Source organism: Gossypium raimondii, chromosome 10 (genome assembly GCF_025698545.1).
Source record: "Gossypium raimondii isolate GPD5lz chromosome 10, ASM2569854v1, whole genome shotgun sequence".
NCBI classification, from domain to species: domain Eukaryota; kingdom Viridiplantae; phylum Streptophyta; class Magnoliopsida; order Malvales; family Malvaceae; genus Gossypium; species Gossypium raimondii.
Window position 1 is genome coordinate 10,123,532 of NC_068574.1, and position 18,551 is coordinate 10,142,082.

The window sequence follows — 18,551 nt, forward strand, 5'->3', positions numbered from 1 at the left end:
CTCATGAGGTAAGTAATAAATGACTTATCATACTAATTTCAACCTTACTTGTATTTTATATTATTATAACTAGTTTTTTTACCCGTTTTGAAAACAACAAATATATTAAATTTCATTAACATTAAAATGTGTATACATATATATTTTTTGAGATTACTGATTATATTTTTTTTTTTAACACAAAGCCTAAAACTACCTATAGCCCTTCCCCAACTCATAGATAGGAGGATCATGCGCTTCAGCACACTCAAATCCACATCTTCCTGTATTGGCAAAACTGCTTATACCAATCGAGAAAATGTATATATATAATATGCTAATAAACTCATACATATTGTTGATTAAGCTTTAATGTTTACTTCCAAATCCCCAATTTATGAATATAAAAGTAAAAAGCTTAAAGTTTATTTAAATTGTTTGAAAATTAAGTTAAAAGCTCCTTTACAGCCAACACACATTCAACATATAAATTAGTTTTTTGCAATTTGAGGGATAAAACTATACTATCAAATATATATGGATCAAAGAAACTAAGAAAGTCAAAGCATTTTGAGTTCATTGATTCCCATAAGCATGTGCTTCTTTTGCTGACCTGAAAATAGTCTTTCTTTAATCCAAATTTTCTGCGGGTATTTAAATATGCATAAGATAAGTGGATTTTTCAGAATTTGCAATGGTGTTTGCAAGACTTATCTTTGCTGGGATATTGATTTCATTGCTTTCGAATAGGGTGGCTGCCATGGCCGCGGATTTACCACCTTGCAAGTTCAAAGCAATTTACAACTTCGGTGATTCAAATTCCGACACCGGAGCTATATCAGCCGCCATTTTCCCTCGCCAATGGCCCAACGGTGAAACCTTCTTTCGAAAGCCAGCTGGAAGAGTCTGCGATGGGCGACTTATAATTGATTTCATTGGTAACATGAACAAAAAAAATCAACTTTAGATTAATGGTGGATCATCAAAGTTGATAACAAGTGTGTCCTTTTTTATATATATGCGCAGCTGAACGCCTTGGATTGCCGTTGTTGAGTTCGTATTTGGATTCAATCGGATCAAACTTCCGGCACGGGGCTAATTTTGCGGCAGGTGGATCAACCATAGTTCCTCAAAACAAAACTATAGCTGAGAGTGGATTAAGTCCATTTGCTCTTAATGTTCAGATATTTCAATTCGATCAATTCAAGGCACGAACTTCAGATCTTTACAAAGGTTGAGAGTCCAACTTTTGATCCAAAACCAATGTTTTTTTTTTTTTTTGTTACTATGGAAATTGATTTGTTGATGATGTGCAGAAAAGAAAAAACATTCATGTAGAAACCAGGTTCTTCCTCGATCTAAGGAGTTCGGAGATGCACTGTATGCGGTGGATATAGGGCAAAATGACATTGCTTACGGACTCCGGACGGTCGGTGATGCGCAGCTTCTCGCATCCATTCCCGACATCATTACACAATTGGTTCTGGCAGTGCAGGTAAAATTGCTCTTCAATTATTTAGGGCTCACAAAATCATTCTTATATAAAAAGGTATAATAGTAAATTTAACCATTAATCTTTATATATTTCATTAATTTAGTTCTTATTCTTTTTTAACTAAATTTGACTCACAACTTTTTAAAGGAGTTGAACTTGATCACTAATTTTTCAGAAAGAGTTCAATTGTTGTTTTCTTAACGAAAGTATTGAATAAAAGTTAAATTTTTAAACATGGCAGCTCGAATGGCAATTTATGTGTACTTTATACTATTTTTAATAATTTTAATTTTTTATAATTTTTGAATTTTTTTTATAAATTTTAAATTATTTATTGACATGATATATAAGACAAATAATATCATGACTATGGGTGAGTATTCGATCGAGTTGAGTCAAATCGAGTTAAAAAATTTTGAGTTAGTTGAGTTGAATCCTATTTTAGCAACCAAACTCAATTTAAATTTTTTTTAATCGAATTGAATCGAGTCAAAAAATTTCGAATCAAGTCGAGTCTAGTTAACAAATCCTATTATTTATACTCAATGTTGTGTTTACATAGACTGATTATTTAACTAGTAGAAAAAGTACAAAATTATTCAGCTACATAAACAATATAATAGTGTTGTCTTTTAACTTAATGAGTAAGCATTTATAAAAACGACGTAGTTTTGCTTTTAACTTAATGGTTTTGACTTTTAACTTTAGAAAAAACAAACATTTATCAAAACGATGTAATTTTGCCTTTTTTTATTCAGATTTTCGGATAACTCGAATTGTGTGATTCATATTCGAGTTAAACCGAAAAACTTAATTTTTTTATTCAAGTTGATCTGAATAACTTAATTAACTTAAATAACTCGGACTATTTAATACAGAATTTGAATTTTTTATCAAGTTTTTCGAATCGAATCGGATTTTTCTCACCTCTAATCATGACAACATGAAAAACATATTGACAACCACGCGTGTTGCCACACCAACATTGTTAAAAACTTAATGTTTTAGTCAATATTTTCGTTACAAAAACAATTAGACTCTTTTTTTGAAAATTTATTGTCCAAATTTAACTAAAAAAAATCTTAATTGACAAAAAATGTAAACATTAAGGGTTAAATTTGTTATTATATAAATAAAAACTAAAAAACGCGCAAATGGAGATCAAATGGTCACATGATAAAAAGGTTGTGAAAGTCGATCATTACGTAGTAAGGTGGATTAAAAGAATGAGTACATGAAACAGCACCTATATACACAAGGAGCAAGAACGTTTTGGATACACAATACAGGCCCAATTGGTTGCTTGCCCTCTACTTTGCTCACCATCACCAATCCTCCCCCTGGGTTTCTCGACAACCATGGATGTGTCAAATCCCAAAACGACATCGCCCAAGAGTTCAACAGGCAGCTCAAAAGTAGAGTTATGAAGCTTAGGACAGATCTCCCACATGCTGCAATCACATATGTTGATATCTATGCCGCAAAATATGGACTCATCAGCAGCTCTAAACAACATGGTAATCACTTGGTTACTATGTCCGAATATATATCGAACAAAAGTTAAAACAAAAATTACTTCTTCATTAATTTTGCAGGGTTTGTTGAAGCACGAAAGATATGCTGTGGGTATCACAAGAATGGAATCGATGTGGGATGTGGGGGAATATTAGCCTTACCAAATGGGACTCAAATTTCTGGACCTTCATGTGAAGACCCTTCAACATATATCAGCTGGGATGGTGTCCACTACACTGAGGCTGCCAATCATTGGATTGCAAGTCGTTTAATGAATGGGTCATTTTCAGATCCTCCTGTTCCAATCACCCATGCTTGTTACACTACTTCATGAACCATCATCTCCTTTACTGTACACGTACTTGGATTCATATCAAAATATCAGCACGTACCGGTATCTATTCGATAAAATGTTGTTTTAAAATTAATCAAGAGGTAGTTTAGTATTGCAATTGTAATTGAAAATTATAAATAAGGTCATTAATGTCCAATAAATTTGAGCTTAGTAATTTGAATTATTGATAGAAACGATTTTAATTCTTAACTCGAATAGGTTGCAAGCTCAATTTAATTCTTAATTTGAACTCAAATTTTAAGCTTGAAGGGTACATAATTTAATGTCCGATAATGTTAAAGATAGATAGTTCACCAAATTTGAGAGAGATTTTGTCGTTTAATTAGAGGGATTCATGGTGATGTAATCTGATTTATCTTAAGTCATTTTGACCTTGGGACAATAAAAAAATTACATTAATGTTTATATAATTTTATAATTAATTTTAAATAAAAATATTTTTAAACAATAGAACAGATCATTTGAATGAACTAGGTGATTTCATACTTAAATTTTCTTTTGAAATGAGGTCTTAATCTGAACTGATTTAACTCACAAACATTTTTAGTAGTGGACCAATAAAATAAAATAAAGAGACTTGGAGCAGACTTTACTAGTATTTGGGTCATAAGAACAAAGTCTTATTTGAGGGTGTCATGCCAAACCCCACAGCAGTCTTAAGATCAGCATCGACACTAACAGAGAACACAAAGATGGCTAACCCAAATTGAAAGACGTCTAGGCCACAAGAGAATAAAGATATAGAAGCATTCCCACGAGGTATGAATGCTAATGCTTATAACATCTTCTTTGGATGAAATAGAAAAAACTCAAGAGCTACTTTGACAATCTTCATCAAAACACCGGAATTCATAATTTGGAAAGTTATTCACGAGAACTTCAATCATGACAATGGCATGGCTTGTAAGCTAATAATTACTTGATTTACTCTACTGATAGTGGTGCAGCCTAGGAATTGATTCATGTGTTATCTGGACAAAGGACAAATTGATAAGAAGAATTCTGCAAAAGAAGTGGATTCTTCCTCACTGACAGTATAAACCTGTCATGGATGACATCAATAACTTAAAGAAACTACTATAGAATTTGAGATGATACAATGAAAAAGACAAAAAAAAAACAGGCATGGTTACTAAATTATCGCATAGTTAAGTTTTGGGTTAAATCAAGGTTTGAATTTGATAATTTTTTTCATTTTATGTTTTAAATTTTTTTTATTAATTCAAGTTAGGTCTCGAATTTGACAATTATTTTATTGGAGCCTGAATTTTAAGGTTTTTAAATATTAACTTGGACAAAAAATTTAAACCCGATATAAGAATAATTATCAAGTTTAAAGTTTAACTTAAAAGAAAAATTCAAACCAAATATTAGAACAATTGTCAAATTCAAATTTCAAATGATTCGGATTACTCTTCTTGCATATAAAGAAAACAAATGAATAATTACATAGATGTAAAATATTTAACATAAAAAATAAATAAATTATTAGTTGTAGGGTCAATATGGATTGCATGAATGTGACAATGACAGGCAAACTCAAAGCACAAATTCAAATTCAAAGAGCTCCATTAGCCTTTAAAAATCATGGGATCAATCAAAGGGTCCCAGTTGTAAACAAATGATGTTTCAATCAATCCAAGAACTGTGAAGAGTCCAACTGGAAATGGGAAGTCTCTTTCATCACCCCAAATTTTAAAAATCAAACATTTCAAAAGTGATTCATCTCAAATAACTAAAAAGGAAGCTAAACAAAAGCCCCAAGCTTCAGAATTTTCACTCTTCCAAGGAAAACCCAAATTGAGAATTCTCGTCTTGGTTATAAGTATGTTTTTTTTTTTCTCATTTAATTCGTTGTTATTTCACTTTGAAAAGAATGACACTTTTCTGTGCTGTGTTTTAATGTTTAATTCAATGGTTCTTACTTTCTTTTGGTCTTTTTTTTTTTTCTAATCATAAATATGTGTAAAACGCTTAGCTTGAACTGTTTGATCATTTACGGGGCAAGATTTTGTTTCTAACCATAAATGGTTGATGAGAAATTGTTCCTTTAGCTCATTGTTTGATGTTAAATGGACTATTTTAGTAAATATCTAGGTTAACTTTATTATAACAAACCTATAAATTTTGCTTGTTTTCATGTCTGTCTTTTGTTCTCAATGCCATTTTTTTCCTGCTATTTTAGTATGTGAGTAATTTAAAAAAGAACGAAATTCAAGCTAGTTTGAAGATCAATCATTAAACTTTGCCCTTTATCCATTCCAACTGGTTCATAATTGTTTCTTACAGCCTAATAAAGCTTGCTTCTCAGCCCTTTCATCTGGTCAAATTATAAACTAGTGCTGAGGATTTAACAGCTAAACCTGTTGTTGAGTTCAAGTAATAGGTGAAATTGGTCCAGGAAGATCAGCCGGTTTTCGGTAAGCCAGACGGTTACTTGATGTACAACTTAGCTGAGATTTATCTGATAGGAACTAATGTTCGGTTTTCAGGATATGCAATGTCGTATTCAATTCGTTCTGCCTGTTTTAATTTTCGTAGTACCTTAATTGATACTAATCTTTTGTAAAACCTTTTCAGCACTGGTGTGGATTATTGTTTCAGTTTGAAGCACAAACTTGACGACAACATCTGGTGCCTTTCATCTTTTCCTGGTTCAGCATACATCTGTGTATAAATGTACTAAGAATATCTTGAGCATAATGGGAGATTATCTGATGTACAGTGTGATTAGCTAAGATTTATCATTCATTAACAAGAGTATGATAGGAACTAATTTTCGGTTTTTGGATATGTAATGTCATATTCAGTTCGTACTGCCTGTTTTACATTCCCCACACCGTGATTGATACTCTTTGTAAAACCGTTTACAGATCTGGCTGTCATGCCCTGTGGGTCATTGTTTCTGCTTGAGCCTTGAACTTGATGTTGGCATCTGGTGCGTTCCTTCTTTTCATCGGTTTCAACTTACGTCTAAGAAGACCTTTAGCATAATGGGAGTTCCCTTACGAAGGTATCGTTTTTCGTACCAACCCCGTACTACTAGGGACCAGACTGATTTTAGTTCTCTTTTCTATATTCTGCATTCAATGTCATTTTTACGAGTTCATATGGTATCAATAACACCTCTGTTGCGCTGCAGTGGTAATGTAATTAAACCAAGTGAGATGACGAGGCTTACTATAACAACTTTTGCTGGAGTTTTTTTGGGATTCCTTATAGGAGTATCCTTTCCAACACTTTCATTAACTAAGGTACGTTAATCATTCTCACTACCTTTATTTGTTATTGACACAGTATTATTTCATTTCCTTTTCCCTTTTCTTATATAACACAGAATACGAGTTTTCTCTGATACATTTAAATTTTCATAGATAAATCTTCCATCCAGCTTATTCCCTTCCATTGATCTAACGTATATTGAGGACAAACATTCTGGTCTTTCAACACGAAAACTATTTAGTGCTTTGAGCTCTCTCAAGGATGATAAGGTTGTCATGGTAGCATCTAACAAATCTGAGAAGACAAAGGTAGGTCCTCTTTATTTCGATTATACATGCAGCATTACAATTCAGCATCTAAATTGTAGGCTGGCCCTGAAATTATGAAAATTTTCGACTGAATTCTACCAAAGTGAGAAGATTTTTGGACAAAAACAATTCTTTAGAACCAAGTTAAGGATGTCATTTACATACATAAACACTGTTGCTCTGATTCTTTATTTTTCTTGAAGTATCATCCGAACATGGATATAGGGATATGTTCCTCCAAGCACCCTCCAAATATATGGAAATGTTGAAAATAATAGAGCATACTTGTGTCATACACAGACCTTTGTCCACTCACACCTGAATAATGTCTGTTATACAAATGTAGATTTAGTTTTATTAGTAAATGAGTTTAATTTTTGCATATTTGATCATGGGAAAATGAAAACCCGAACCTGATTTCATCAGCCGGTGGAACCTGCCTTTCTTTAGTTGTAAATCTCCGTTTAATTTTTGCCTGGTATATTAATTTCTACATGCATCAGGATCTGATGGTATCTCACAGTTCTTACATTGTGTGATTGCAGTAGGGTAAAATCACACTTAATGATAATATGATCGGACTTGCTTTTCCCTGGCTAAATGTGATAGTGATCAGTAGTAAAGTGTAACATTTTTTAAGGACAATCAATGAACATCAACACTTACAGGGTTTGGCAAGAGCACTAATAGTTAATCCTTAACTATGGCAGATCTGGATTCCAACAAATCCACGGGGTGCTGAAAGACTTCCACCTGGTATAATCACATCGGAGTCAGATTTCTATCTCCATCGATTATGGGGTCAGCCAAGTGAGGTATGCATCTTCTTCACTTTCTCTTAGTCAGACTCATCTTTATGTTTCATTTTCTGCCTGATACATGTCTGAGAGTTTGAACCGGTTGCCATCTGCAGCTAATAAAGAATTAATGTTTGACTTTTGTACTCGGATGAAGTTGAACCAGGCAACAATGATAGTCCATTTTTTTCCATCGTGATTCAATTCAGATTTGTATCTCTAATCTAATCTTTGGTTGATGGGTTGCATTTGCAGGACTTGACCATCAAACCAAAGTATCTCGTAACTTTTACCGTTGGTTATAATCAGAAAAGCAATATCGATGCAGCTGTGAAAAAGGTTGGTCGTCTCTCTTGACATATATATATATTCTTGCCTCAATCTATCCTTGAATGTCCAAACTCTCTTATCTAAAACCTTTATTTTACAGTTTTCTGAGAACTTCACTATTATGTTGTTTCATTACGATGGCCTGACCACTGAATGGGATGAATTCGAGTGGTCGAAGCGAGCTATTCACGTGAGCGTTCAAAAGCAGACTAAATGGTTAGCATCTTAGCTCGTTTTTGTTATACAAATCCACATCGATCTAGTAGGTTTTATTTGATTTTGCTAAGTCCTGGTTATGTTGAATCAAGGTGGTATGCAAAGCGGTTTTTGCACCCCGACATTGTTGCGCCCTATGACTACATTTTTATATGGGATGAGGATCTTGGGGTTGAGAATTTTGATGCGGAGGAGTAAGTTCTTAATCTCACCGTTGGATAAGAATATGTTTCAAGTAAGCTAACATTAAACTTCTTCGGTTCTCAGATACATAAAACTTGTCCGAAGACATGGTTTAGAAATATCACAGCCTGGTTTAGATGCAAATAGCGCATCATTGACATGGGCAATGACAAGGAAGAGAGACAACACTGAAGTTCACATGTAAGAACCTCATATATTACTGCTTTCAGTATTTCAATCACATATCCGTAACCGACTCTCACCTTAAGTCCGAGCAACGTGGGTTTTAATATATCTAACCGGTTAGAAGTTTTGTTATCCATTATTGCTCCTGCAGGGATACAGAGGAGAGACCTGGCTGGTGTTCTGATCAACATTTGCCTCCTTGCGCATCGTACGAAACATCATATATCCACAACATATTGCTTATTTGTCAAAATATTTGCTAATCATTGTCATGTTCTTGATGCTCAGATTTGTCGAGATCATGGCTACCGTCTTCTCTCGGGATGCATGGCGATGCGTTTGGCATATGATTCAGGTAAAGCTGTGAGTTAATTTCTTCTTGATGTCATCATTCCTCTGCTCTTTTCCATGTTTATGATATAAATTCTCCTTTAAAATGGCAGAATGACTTGGTTCATGGATGGGGTTTGGATTTCGCTCTTCGGAAATGCATAGAGGTTAGTAACTGTCTTTATCATTCCGGCATTACTTTTAACTCAAGGCCTTTCATTGATTCTGCAACTTTGTCCAAAGCAGCCGTCTCATGAGAAAATAGGTGTTGTTGATGCTCAGTGGATTGTTCATCAAGGTGTACCGTCTCTCGGGAACCAGGTATACAAAAAATCGTTACACATTTATGTTACTCAGACTCAGTTGTGAGTGTCAACATGAGTATTTTTCAAATTTTTCTAAGATTTCCATGTTTTCAAAAGGTCCTTTTAAGGATCATAGACTGGATATGTGTCAGGCATGAATATCGGACACTGATACTTACAGAAAAGTGATGAGTTAGAGCAACATAAGTTACTATTTCATATGCACAGTATATGTCAAAAGAGCTGCTTTCTTCATTTGACAGGGGCAACCGGTGGGCGGAAAGGCATCATGGCAAGGGGTATGCACTAAATGTTCCTCCATTTTTGCCCTTTTCACATGCATTTATTCGTTTTAGTTATTTCTCCGTATCATGCTCATCTTTCGCGAATGAATCACTGATGTTTCTTTCATTTCCTCTATTGTTTATGAAGACATTAGACAAGAGTAGTAAAAGTTCTGAATTTGGTATGGCAGGTGAGGGAAAGGTGTAGGAAAGAATGGACTATGTTCCAAGATCGGATGACTGCTGCAGAGAAAGCATATTATGAAGCAGTAGAATCAAATCCTTTTTAATTGAACATCTCATTAGTTGATGTTACTGGGATTTTTCATTTTCTTTAAAGCACTCGTATCTTGTACATATGTTGGGCAGTTAAAAGATCCAGTGCATATGTTGAACAGTGATCACTTCTAAGTTGATTTAATCCACCAAATTGATTATTTGATTAATGGGTTTAGAAATTTGAGTTAATTTCATTGGTTATTGTTAGAATTGACTAATATAATATCTTATTTTATTTCTAAATATATTATAAAAAATATTAATACACAGCTAATAGCGGAAGAGGGAGTTCAGCATAAAAAGGCCTCTCAATCCTTTTAGGTTGCTCACTATTCATCATCTTCTCTCTTTTACCCTTTCCATTGTAGCTGTCTCAAGCATTGGAGAGCAATCACAGTGCCAACTCTGACGCTCTCCTAATCAGTCACGGATTTAGGATTTTATTTCAAGTGGGGCAAAACTTTTAAATGCAAACAACTTTTTTTTTAAGGTAAAAAAAGTTTCGATTCTTCTCTTCTACTTTTTTTTTATTAAATAATTTAATTTAATATTTTTAAAAAGATATGAACGATTTGACTGTACACATTATATAAAATTAAATATTTATTTCTAATATACAATAAAAAATTAACTAATACTATACTAAAAATTTCGTAAATATCATTATAATTAAAAAAATTTGGTCTTAGTTATATTTCTCAATACTAGGTATCCTAAATTGGACCCTCAGCTTTTTCATTATATCAAACTCATATTAAGAAAAAGAAAATCATATATGAAACAACAACATATTAGGAAAAAGAAAAAAATAATAAATCAAATAAATAAAGAACATAATTTATGCAAAATATTTACCGATAGATCTTTTACGTAAGGAGTCGAGAGGAATATAATTTATATTTTTTTACTCTATGCTCTCAGTCTCGGCCTCAAACTCCTATTCTTTTTCTCTTGGCAGTGTCGACACCTTACTAGAGAAAAATGATTTTTTAACAAGACATACAAATCAAAATAAAAGAAAATCACTAACCTAATATATATGAATATAGGTCAAATCAATTAATTCTGGAATTTGACTTTAAAGTCTATATTGGGCCTATAAGTTTAGTCTTTTAAGGTCTATCATATATTAATATTTTATTATTATTATTATTATTAAGTTATATAATTAAAAACTAAAAAATACTTTGTTAATATAAAGTATAACCTTATGGCTTAAAAGGACGTATCATATGAAAAACAATTTGGCTAAGGGGATTGACTGTTATACAATATGGACATCGGATCTAAAATACATGATAATTTATATATAAAATTCAAAAATCTAAAAATTCCAAGGGAGCGACCATCCTTGCCTAAGCGTCTTAAAAGCTTGATAGGTGGTTTCCCATTTCTTTTAGGTTTGCGCTTTTTTACATTATAAAACAATTGTCAAATTTTAATTTTGACCCCTACACTATGCTAAAAATCGATATTTAATTTATATACTTTAAATATTTACATAATTTGGTTCCTTTACTTTTATAATATCATTAGTTAGTCCAAATAGTTAATATTATCAATTATTTCAATCAAAATATTGACATCAATTTTTCTTAAAAATAATATTCTAAATAGAAAATTTATTTTATAATGATGATTTCAATTGGTATTTTTTTAAAAATCGTAATCAATATTTTTAGTTTATTTTGATTGTTACATGACTATCAAGTGAATTTTTTTATTTTAAATTATTGCATTAGAGAATTTAATAAAAAAATTTAACGGTAATAACAATTGGACCTGAATTTTAAATCCAAAAATAGATTACTATATTCTTTAAACTTGGAGTAAGGTGGCATGTTTTGCAAATCCTAATGCTATTACGGTTGAAATGTAAATTGTTCCCAGACTTTAAACCCACGTTATCTATTATACATTTTGTTACACTTTTTTTTCTGGACAATGAGTTATTTAATAGGAAATAATAGTTATATGGATGATTTTTTATAAAATGCTTAGAACTATTCATAACTCTTTTTCACTTGTAAATAGGAAGATAAACATGCTTCAACACACTCGAATCTATGTCTTTTTGTTTGGCAATAATGTTGATGTCAACCGCACTAAGACTCAATCGACAAATAGCTATGGATATTTGATTAAAGGATAGTTGAAGTTTATTTTGGTTATATGTTAGTATAGTTCTCAACTCATGCTAAGTTAAAATATGTTTTTTAGTCTTTGTTTTTTTCATTTATTTGGTATTAATCCTCAAATTTTTTATTTTCAAGAAATTACACCGGTTTGGTTTCTGAATTTTTATTTTTTTGAAAACTAAAAAAGAAGAAGAAGAAGAAGAAACAATCATTTTTGTTTCCATGAGACAAGCAGAGCAGTTTCTTTACCTGGTGCTGATCATGTTAATTTTATCATCTTGAATTGAACCGTATTCAAACCACCACCAAACATCTTTCCATTTTGACCGGTTTTCGTGAAACTTAAGTTATGGAAGTTAACTTACAAGTCCGCAAGAAACCTTTCAAAAGGAAAAGATAGTGGCAACAACTTCTATCCTCATTTCTATTCATTTGCATTTTGCAGAGCTGTTAATCATGCTTCGAGTTCTAACAGAAATGGAACTAACGATTTATAGCTCGTTTTCACGAGCAAAACATCAGACCATTGCAGCAGAATTCGATATCGAAACACTGTTTCTAAGAAAGAACAAGAATCAAAAGAAATCAATCTCTAAATAATTACCTGAAGGCTTCACATCTAAACCCGGACCCTTGTTATTCATAGGTGTTTCCATCATGGCTTGCTTTGGCACTTCGGGTGGATTTGCACATCGAATGAGTGCCCAATTCACACTCTGAAAGAACGGATGCTGTTTAACTTCGGTAGCCCCACGCCTATAAGCAAGCCGATGCTGCGGTTCCTTTACAAGTAAACCTCTAATCAAGTCCCTAGCAGCAAAGCTTACATTTGGATACTCAGGAAATCTCAATGGCTGGCCAACCACGTTAAAGAGAGTTGCCCGGTTACCATTGCCCTTGAATGGGGTTTTACCGAACAAAAGTTCATATAGAAAGATCCCAAATGTCCACCAGTCTACAGCACTTCCGTGCCCTTCACCTTTAATGATCTCCGGTGCCAAGTATTCATGAGTGCCCACGAAGGACATCGATCGAGCATTGGTAGGTTCTGCTATGAGCTCAGGAAGCGGACTCACTTGATGGCCCGTTTCGATCTTTACTTTGTTCTTCTTTTCTTTCTTCGGCTTGCTTGAAAAAACACGTGGTCCAAAACATGCAGGTTGGATACAATCCGGCTGCACCACACAAGTTGGCTCAATGCATGCAGGTTGAGCACAGTACAAGGAATGTTTTGATTCCAGGGTCGAGTTCGAGGATTTGACCAGAGTAGGAGAGACAGCACATCTAAGAGAGAGGTCAAAATCCGAAAGCATTATATGTCCATCTTCTCTCACCAAAATGTTCTCCGGCTTAAGATCTCTGTATATGATCCCAAGCATGTGAAGATACTCCAAAGCAAGGAGAACTTCCGCAACATAAAATCTGCAAAGCAACAGAAAAGATCAATGCAGATGACAATAAATTATTAGTAATTACTTGGTTTAAACTTTTCTTCTGCAATCAATCCATATCAGTCCACATTATCATCCAATATCCTGAAGAACACAACTTATTTCAATCTGCAAAGCTTATATGCTGCCTAAAAACTCCACGAACAAGACAACAATCGGGAATCTGAAAACAAATCCAGAGAAGACATTGTTAACAAAGCCCAACTATAATTAAAATTAGGCCTAAAAAACTTCAAGAATTGCCGAAGAATGTTATTTAGTTACAAGATTACAACTCGGGACTCCATGCTTGGTACCTGCCGAACTAGAGAAGATAAAGCCATGGATTTCGATATGAGCAACTTGATACAAGTTATTTTAATTTATGGTCCTTTATATAGAACCACAATACCAACAAAATTGTAACACAAGCTTCCTATTGGCATCATAGGCTACATTTGATGGGAAATGGAGCCAAGGGTTGTCATCAAGAATCTTTAGTCCATACAGCAGTTAAAATAAAAAGTACAATGATTCGGACTAGAGTGGAAAGGGTAACCGATAAGGAGAAGAAGACCAGTGGCTAACCTGGCACCTTGCTCTGAAAAGTGCTTTCCAGGTTGTCTTTGCCTGAGTGCGTGCAAATCTCCTCCAGGGCAGAACTCCATGACCAAGCAAGACAGCTTCTCTGTCTCAAAATGCGTATACAAGGTCGGTAGGAAGGGGTGGTCCAGAGATTGCAGAATCTCTCTTTCTGTCTGGGCTCGGAGCAGCTTCTTACGACTCGCCAAAAGAGCTTTATCCATAACCTTCATCGCAAAATAAGTTTGAGTGCCGGTCAATTCCGATAGATAAACGCTGCCTATATCCCCACATCCGAGTCTCCTCAACACCCTAAAGTGCTTAAAGTCCAAGTCTCCCTTTCGGGATCTCACAGCTTGAATTGCTTCCCATCGTATATCATTTGCTTTGTGGGGCTTGTAGATGGCACTGCTTAGACAACTAGAGCCGCTTTCATCGCTAACATTGCTGCCAGTACTCCCTCGATACATGCTTGTCTTCCTACTCTCGACCACATCACACGAATTACTAATTTCTGTGTTGGTGAAACTTGGTTTGGCTTCAGTATAAGTTGTGCCGGTGCACACACTATGCGAAGGAGTCGGACAAAAGTTCGGTTCATGTTCAGATCCGGTATGGTTGTTCAACTGCACAACACCTCCTTTACATGAACCTGGTAGAACATTTTCAGATTCCAATGAACCACTTGAATTCAAACTCATATGATCACCAATGGGATGTTTGAAGCTACTAGATTTACTTTCCACTGTCAACACCTTCATCTGGGTCGAAATAAGAACCTCGTCCTTTCCCACTGATTCGGATTTCCCCTTACTCGGATCGTAATACAATTTTCCCATATTAGGCAATTCTTCATGCTGCAAGTTGTCATAGGCTGTTTTGCATGGATGCTTTTGATAGCCTATAGAACCGTTCGGATGCCGAATAATCCTTATGCCTTGACTAAGAGTAGTACCGTGCGATGTAGAAGATGGCCCTTCGTTCCCGGATTGTTTCGGAGACGGAGGCCGGGAAGAACTCAGCGTCCCGGATGTCGAAGCAGAGCTACTGTTGGCTATACCAGAACCAGGATTTTGGCTCTTGGGTGAAGAAATAACAAGTGATTCCATTGAATAATTCAAAACAAAACCTACAACTGCAAAACCAAAGTCCAATTTAGCAAAAATAAACCCCTTTCCTCTATGATAAAGCCATTAATTACAAAATCTTCAAGCTTAAAAGTCCCAAAAACACAAGATTCAACGTTACAAAATTCAAACTCAAATCATAAGCTGTTCAAACCAAGAAACGGAACATTAGCACAATTAAAGGAGATACCAAATCAATGCAAAATCCTAACCCATGAAAACATATATATACACTTTGAAATTTCTCAACAACCTTTTTTTTTTTTTTTTGAGAGTTCAAAACCAAACTTTGATTACTAAGAAAATGCATGAACAAGGGGGAGGGTGAAGAAGCTTAAAAATATTTCAAATTATAGAGCAAAGAAGCAAAAAAGAAAAGAACCCATAAAAGAAAGAAAAGCTTGAAAGGGGGTGGGGGGTAAAAACAAGTTACCTGATCATAGAACAGAGGAAACAATACAATGCAGTAGAACGTGAAAGCTTTCATGAAGTGAAAAACCCAGGAAAGGCAAAAGAAAAAGCTGATTGTTTGAAGAGAAAAGTGAACAGCTTTGGCTTATTTGACCTGTTTGTGTTTCTTCTTCTTCTTCTAAGAAACTCATCAGAATCCATCCAAACAATAACGATAATAGTTTCTTTTTTTTTTCTTTTTAGTGAATGAATGAACGAATGAAGGGGGAAAAAAGTTTATGTTTCGTTGTTTTTCGTCGTTTTCTTGAAAGAAGCTTAAAGAAGAAAAAAAAAAAACCAAAGCTAATTTGACAAGCAAAGCTTAAAGCCTGTCTTTATCTTTTAGATTGTTTCCTCTCAACTCTCTAAATATGAAGCAACATTCTTATTTTTAAGATGAAAATATGTAGAATATGGCTCAAAATAGAAAATTTTAAAATTTATTTAAATACTTACAATCAACCTTCAATTATGTCCAAGTTCGTTTATCCACGAATGATTAGTAAATGAGATAAGTGTGGAAGGATTAAGGGTAGATTTTTTTTTTTTGAAGTTTATTCAATTATTAAAATCAAATATTTCATCTCTTTTTTTCTTCAAACCGTTTTTTTTTATTTTTGTTTTACTGAGTGAGCAACGGTATCAATTTATGGCTCATTTACTACACATGTTTTCTCTATTTTCAGTTTGTAAATATATTTTGTCAGTATCTTTATTATCTTCATAAGTTATGATGAACAAATGACGGTGTCTGTCGTTCACTAGAACTCCACCGGCCACAAGTAGTTTTTCTTAAAAAGTAGGTGACTTTTCGTCAACTTCTTAATATGTTTTTGTTTTGAGAGTATTTTAAAATAACAAATGATTTCACATTATTTGGACAACATGCTAAAGTCTTTATTGTGTTGATAGGGCTTGTCATTCACCATCTACGACCAGAGGTGAATCTAGGGGGCTGACAGGGGCCCTGACCTCCCCTAAAATAAAAAATTGCTATTTAGGTCTTTTAAAAATTTTAAAATTTTAAATTATTAAGGTAAAATTGCACTTTGGACCCTCTTAAAATTATAAAATTTTGATTTAATCTTTTAAAATTATAAAAAATTAAAATTTCATTCGCCCCTAAAAAATTGTTCTGGCTTCACGTCTATGACGAGTGTTTGCTATTTTTTTTTATCTGAATTGTATAGTTTCATTCATTGAATGAATTAATGAATTTACTTTAAAAAAAGTATTTCAATGTGCAATCGAATTAATTTCTAGAATATATTTAAAGTCAAATTAAAACAATTCAGAGAAAATTTACATATGATAAAATTTAAAGTAGAATAAATTTGAAATAATTTACACATGTTTTATGCAACATAAAAGTCAAATATAAATCATCAAAATTCTAAAGTCTCGATTTTTACCAACAATATCAAAATTTCATCATCAAAGATAGATACTTAATCCAATCAAAATATTACATATGAATATAAGTCAAACTAGGTCAAATAGGTCAAGTTTAAGTATATCTATGTATAGCATTAACATACCATATACTTGCCTAATCTTGATCCAAATATAAACTTCAAACTCCGCTTAACATCGTCTTTGCTTGTAATTAGATAATTTGACATATGAACCGTAAATCTTATCCAAGCTTATTTATACCTCATTTATGTATGTTTATATTTTTAATTTTTAAAATTTATTTAATCTGTAGTAGTTGCACAATTTTTATCTTGTTAAGATGTATTTTACAAAATTTAATATATTTTATATTAATAATACTATATGCTTTTCATTTATGAAAATAAAATTACATATTTAATTTTTATATGCTATAAATTAAGTATTAATAATTTAAAACAAGTATAGAGCTCAAATAATGGAGGCGAAGCTGGATACGTAAAAGCTTGTTTCTTTGGTTTAATATTTTAGGTATAATAATTTATTTGATTTTCTAATTTTATAAAATAATATTTTAGTTCTTAATTTTTTCTTTTAACTTTTGAACTTATATTTTTTATTTATTAAATTACCTCAAAATAGATTAAAAGTTAACAATTTTAACTTTATGGATGTGGCATTCACGTGGTAGTTAATGCATATGACACGTCAGTAATTAATTTAAATAATTTACTAAATTTTAAGTTTTTAAAACTTTTATTTTTTGCTCTTTACAAAAAAATAATTTTCTAAACATTTTGTATTATTTTTATTTAATTTAAAAGATGAATTAATTGTTGTTGTTACATATATGTAGATTATTATGTGGGAGCCACATCAATAAAGTTAACTTTATTATTTTCTATTAATTTTAGAGTGATTTAAAAAATAAATATAAAAATTAAATAGAATGCTAAAATGATTTTTTTAAATTGAAATAAATTATTACAACATTTCTCGATATCAAGCATGTTGTCACCAATAACTCAATACATAAATATGTCATAACTATATCACAAACCATTAACATGTTAAATTTAAAATAATATAATTAACCTTTTAACACAATTATTTTTTATTCAAACCTTCAACACAATTATAACCCAAAACAAGAAATACATATAACATACATGAATATATTAATTGCTAAGTCGACATTTGCAGTTTGAACAATATATATATTAGAATGCTTACCCTTAAACATTGATTCATAAACTTAAAAGAGATAAGATTGTTTAGTGAGAGTAAATAGTAGAATTTGGCTCGCATTTTTTACGAATTAAAGTTAACGTCGTGATGAGGAGGAAGAATCGACGTCTCGACGACGCGACACACGACATCTTGATGAGAAGAAATCGACGTCCTGATGACGCAACATATGATGTCCTAACGAGCTGATAAACGACACCATAACATGTTCCCTATTAGATCGAGTTTTGTCTCCTAGTTAAATACTGCTATCTTTTTTCAGTCAAACTCTAGTAACTCTAGGGATATTTTAATCATATTAGCCCACGAATTCCAGCCTATAAATAGGATTTTTAGCAACCCTAGAGAGTGAGATTCAACAACACAACAAAAGAGCTTTCAAGGGAATTTTGTGTTT

At 32.8% G+C, this 18,551-nt stretch overlaps 3 protein-coding genes across 10 annotated transcripts; 2 read left to right on the forward strand and 1 right to left on the reverse strand.

Annotated features, from left to right (window-relative positions):
- The first annotated feature begins 650 nt into the window (after positions 1-650).
- Positions 651-3,533, forward strand: LOC105778397 (GDSL esterase/lipase At5g14450). Its single transcript, XM_012602088.2, has 5 exons — positions 651-917; positions 1,006-1,212; positions 1,296-1,474; positions 2,718-2,991; positions 3,070-3,533. The coding sequence occupies exons 1-5, from the start codon at positions 674-676 to the stop codon at positions 3,321-3,323; spliced, it is 1,158 nt and encodes a 385-aa protein (XP_012457542.1). The 5' UTR covers positions 651-673; the 3' UTR covers positions 3,324-3,533.
- A 1,432-nt stretch (positions 3,534-4,965) lies between these two features.
- On the forward strand, positions 4,966-9,951 carry LOC105778255 (uncharacterized). Of its 8 annotated transcripts, none has more exons than XM_052621759.1 (17): positions 4,968-5,169; positions 5,634-5,764; positions 5,925-6,104; positions 6,218-6,357; positions 6,487-6,598; positions 6,719-6,874; positions 7,585-7,689; positions 7,927-8,010; positions 8,102-8,217; positions 8,310-8,411; positions 8,485-8,601; positions 8,738-8,794; positions 8,875-8,941; positions 9,030-9,083; positions 9,163-9,237; positions 9,485-9,520; positions 9,697-9,951. In XM_052621759.1, the coding sequence occupies exons 4-17, from the start codon at positions 6,338-6,340 to the stop codon at positions 9,793-9,795; spliced, it is 1,200 nt and encodes a 399-aa protein (XP_052477719.1). In that variant the 5' UTR covers positions 4,968-5,169; positions 5,634-5,764; positions 5,925-6,104; positions 6,218-6,337; the 3' UTR covers positions 9,796-9,951. The 8 variants fall into 8 exon arrangements, with proteins under 8 accessions (XP_052477723.1, XP_052477719.1, XP_052477717.1 ...); XM_052621757.1 differs by having other exon boundaries at positions 5,925-6,023; XM_052621758.1 differs by having other exon boundaries at positions 5,925-5,978.
- A 2,368-nt stretch (positions 9,952-12,319) lies between these two features.
- Positions 12,320-15,865, reverse strand: LOC105777523 (serine/threonine-protein kinase D6PK). Its single transcript, XM_012600851.2, has 3 exons — positions 15,495-15,865; positions 13,941-15,069; positions 12,320-13,344 (listed from the first exon to the last, which is right to left on the reverse strand). The coding sequence occupies exons 2-3, from the start codon at positions 15,041-15,043 to the stop codon at positions 12,498-12,500; spliced, it is 1,950 nt and encodes a 649-aa protein (XP_012456305.1). The 5' UTR covers positions 15,044-15,069; positions 15,495-15,865; the 3' UTR covers positions 12,320-12,497.
- Between the last annotated feature and the right edge of the window lie 2,686 nt (positions 15,866-18,551).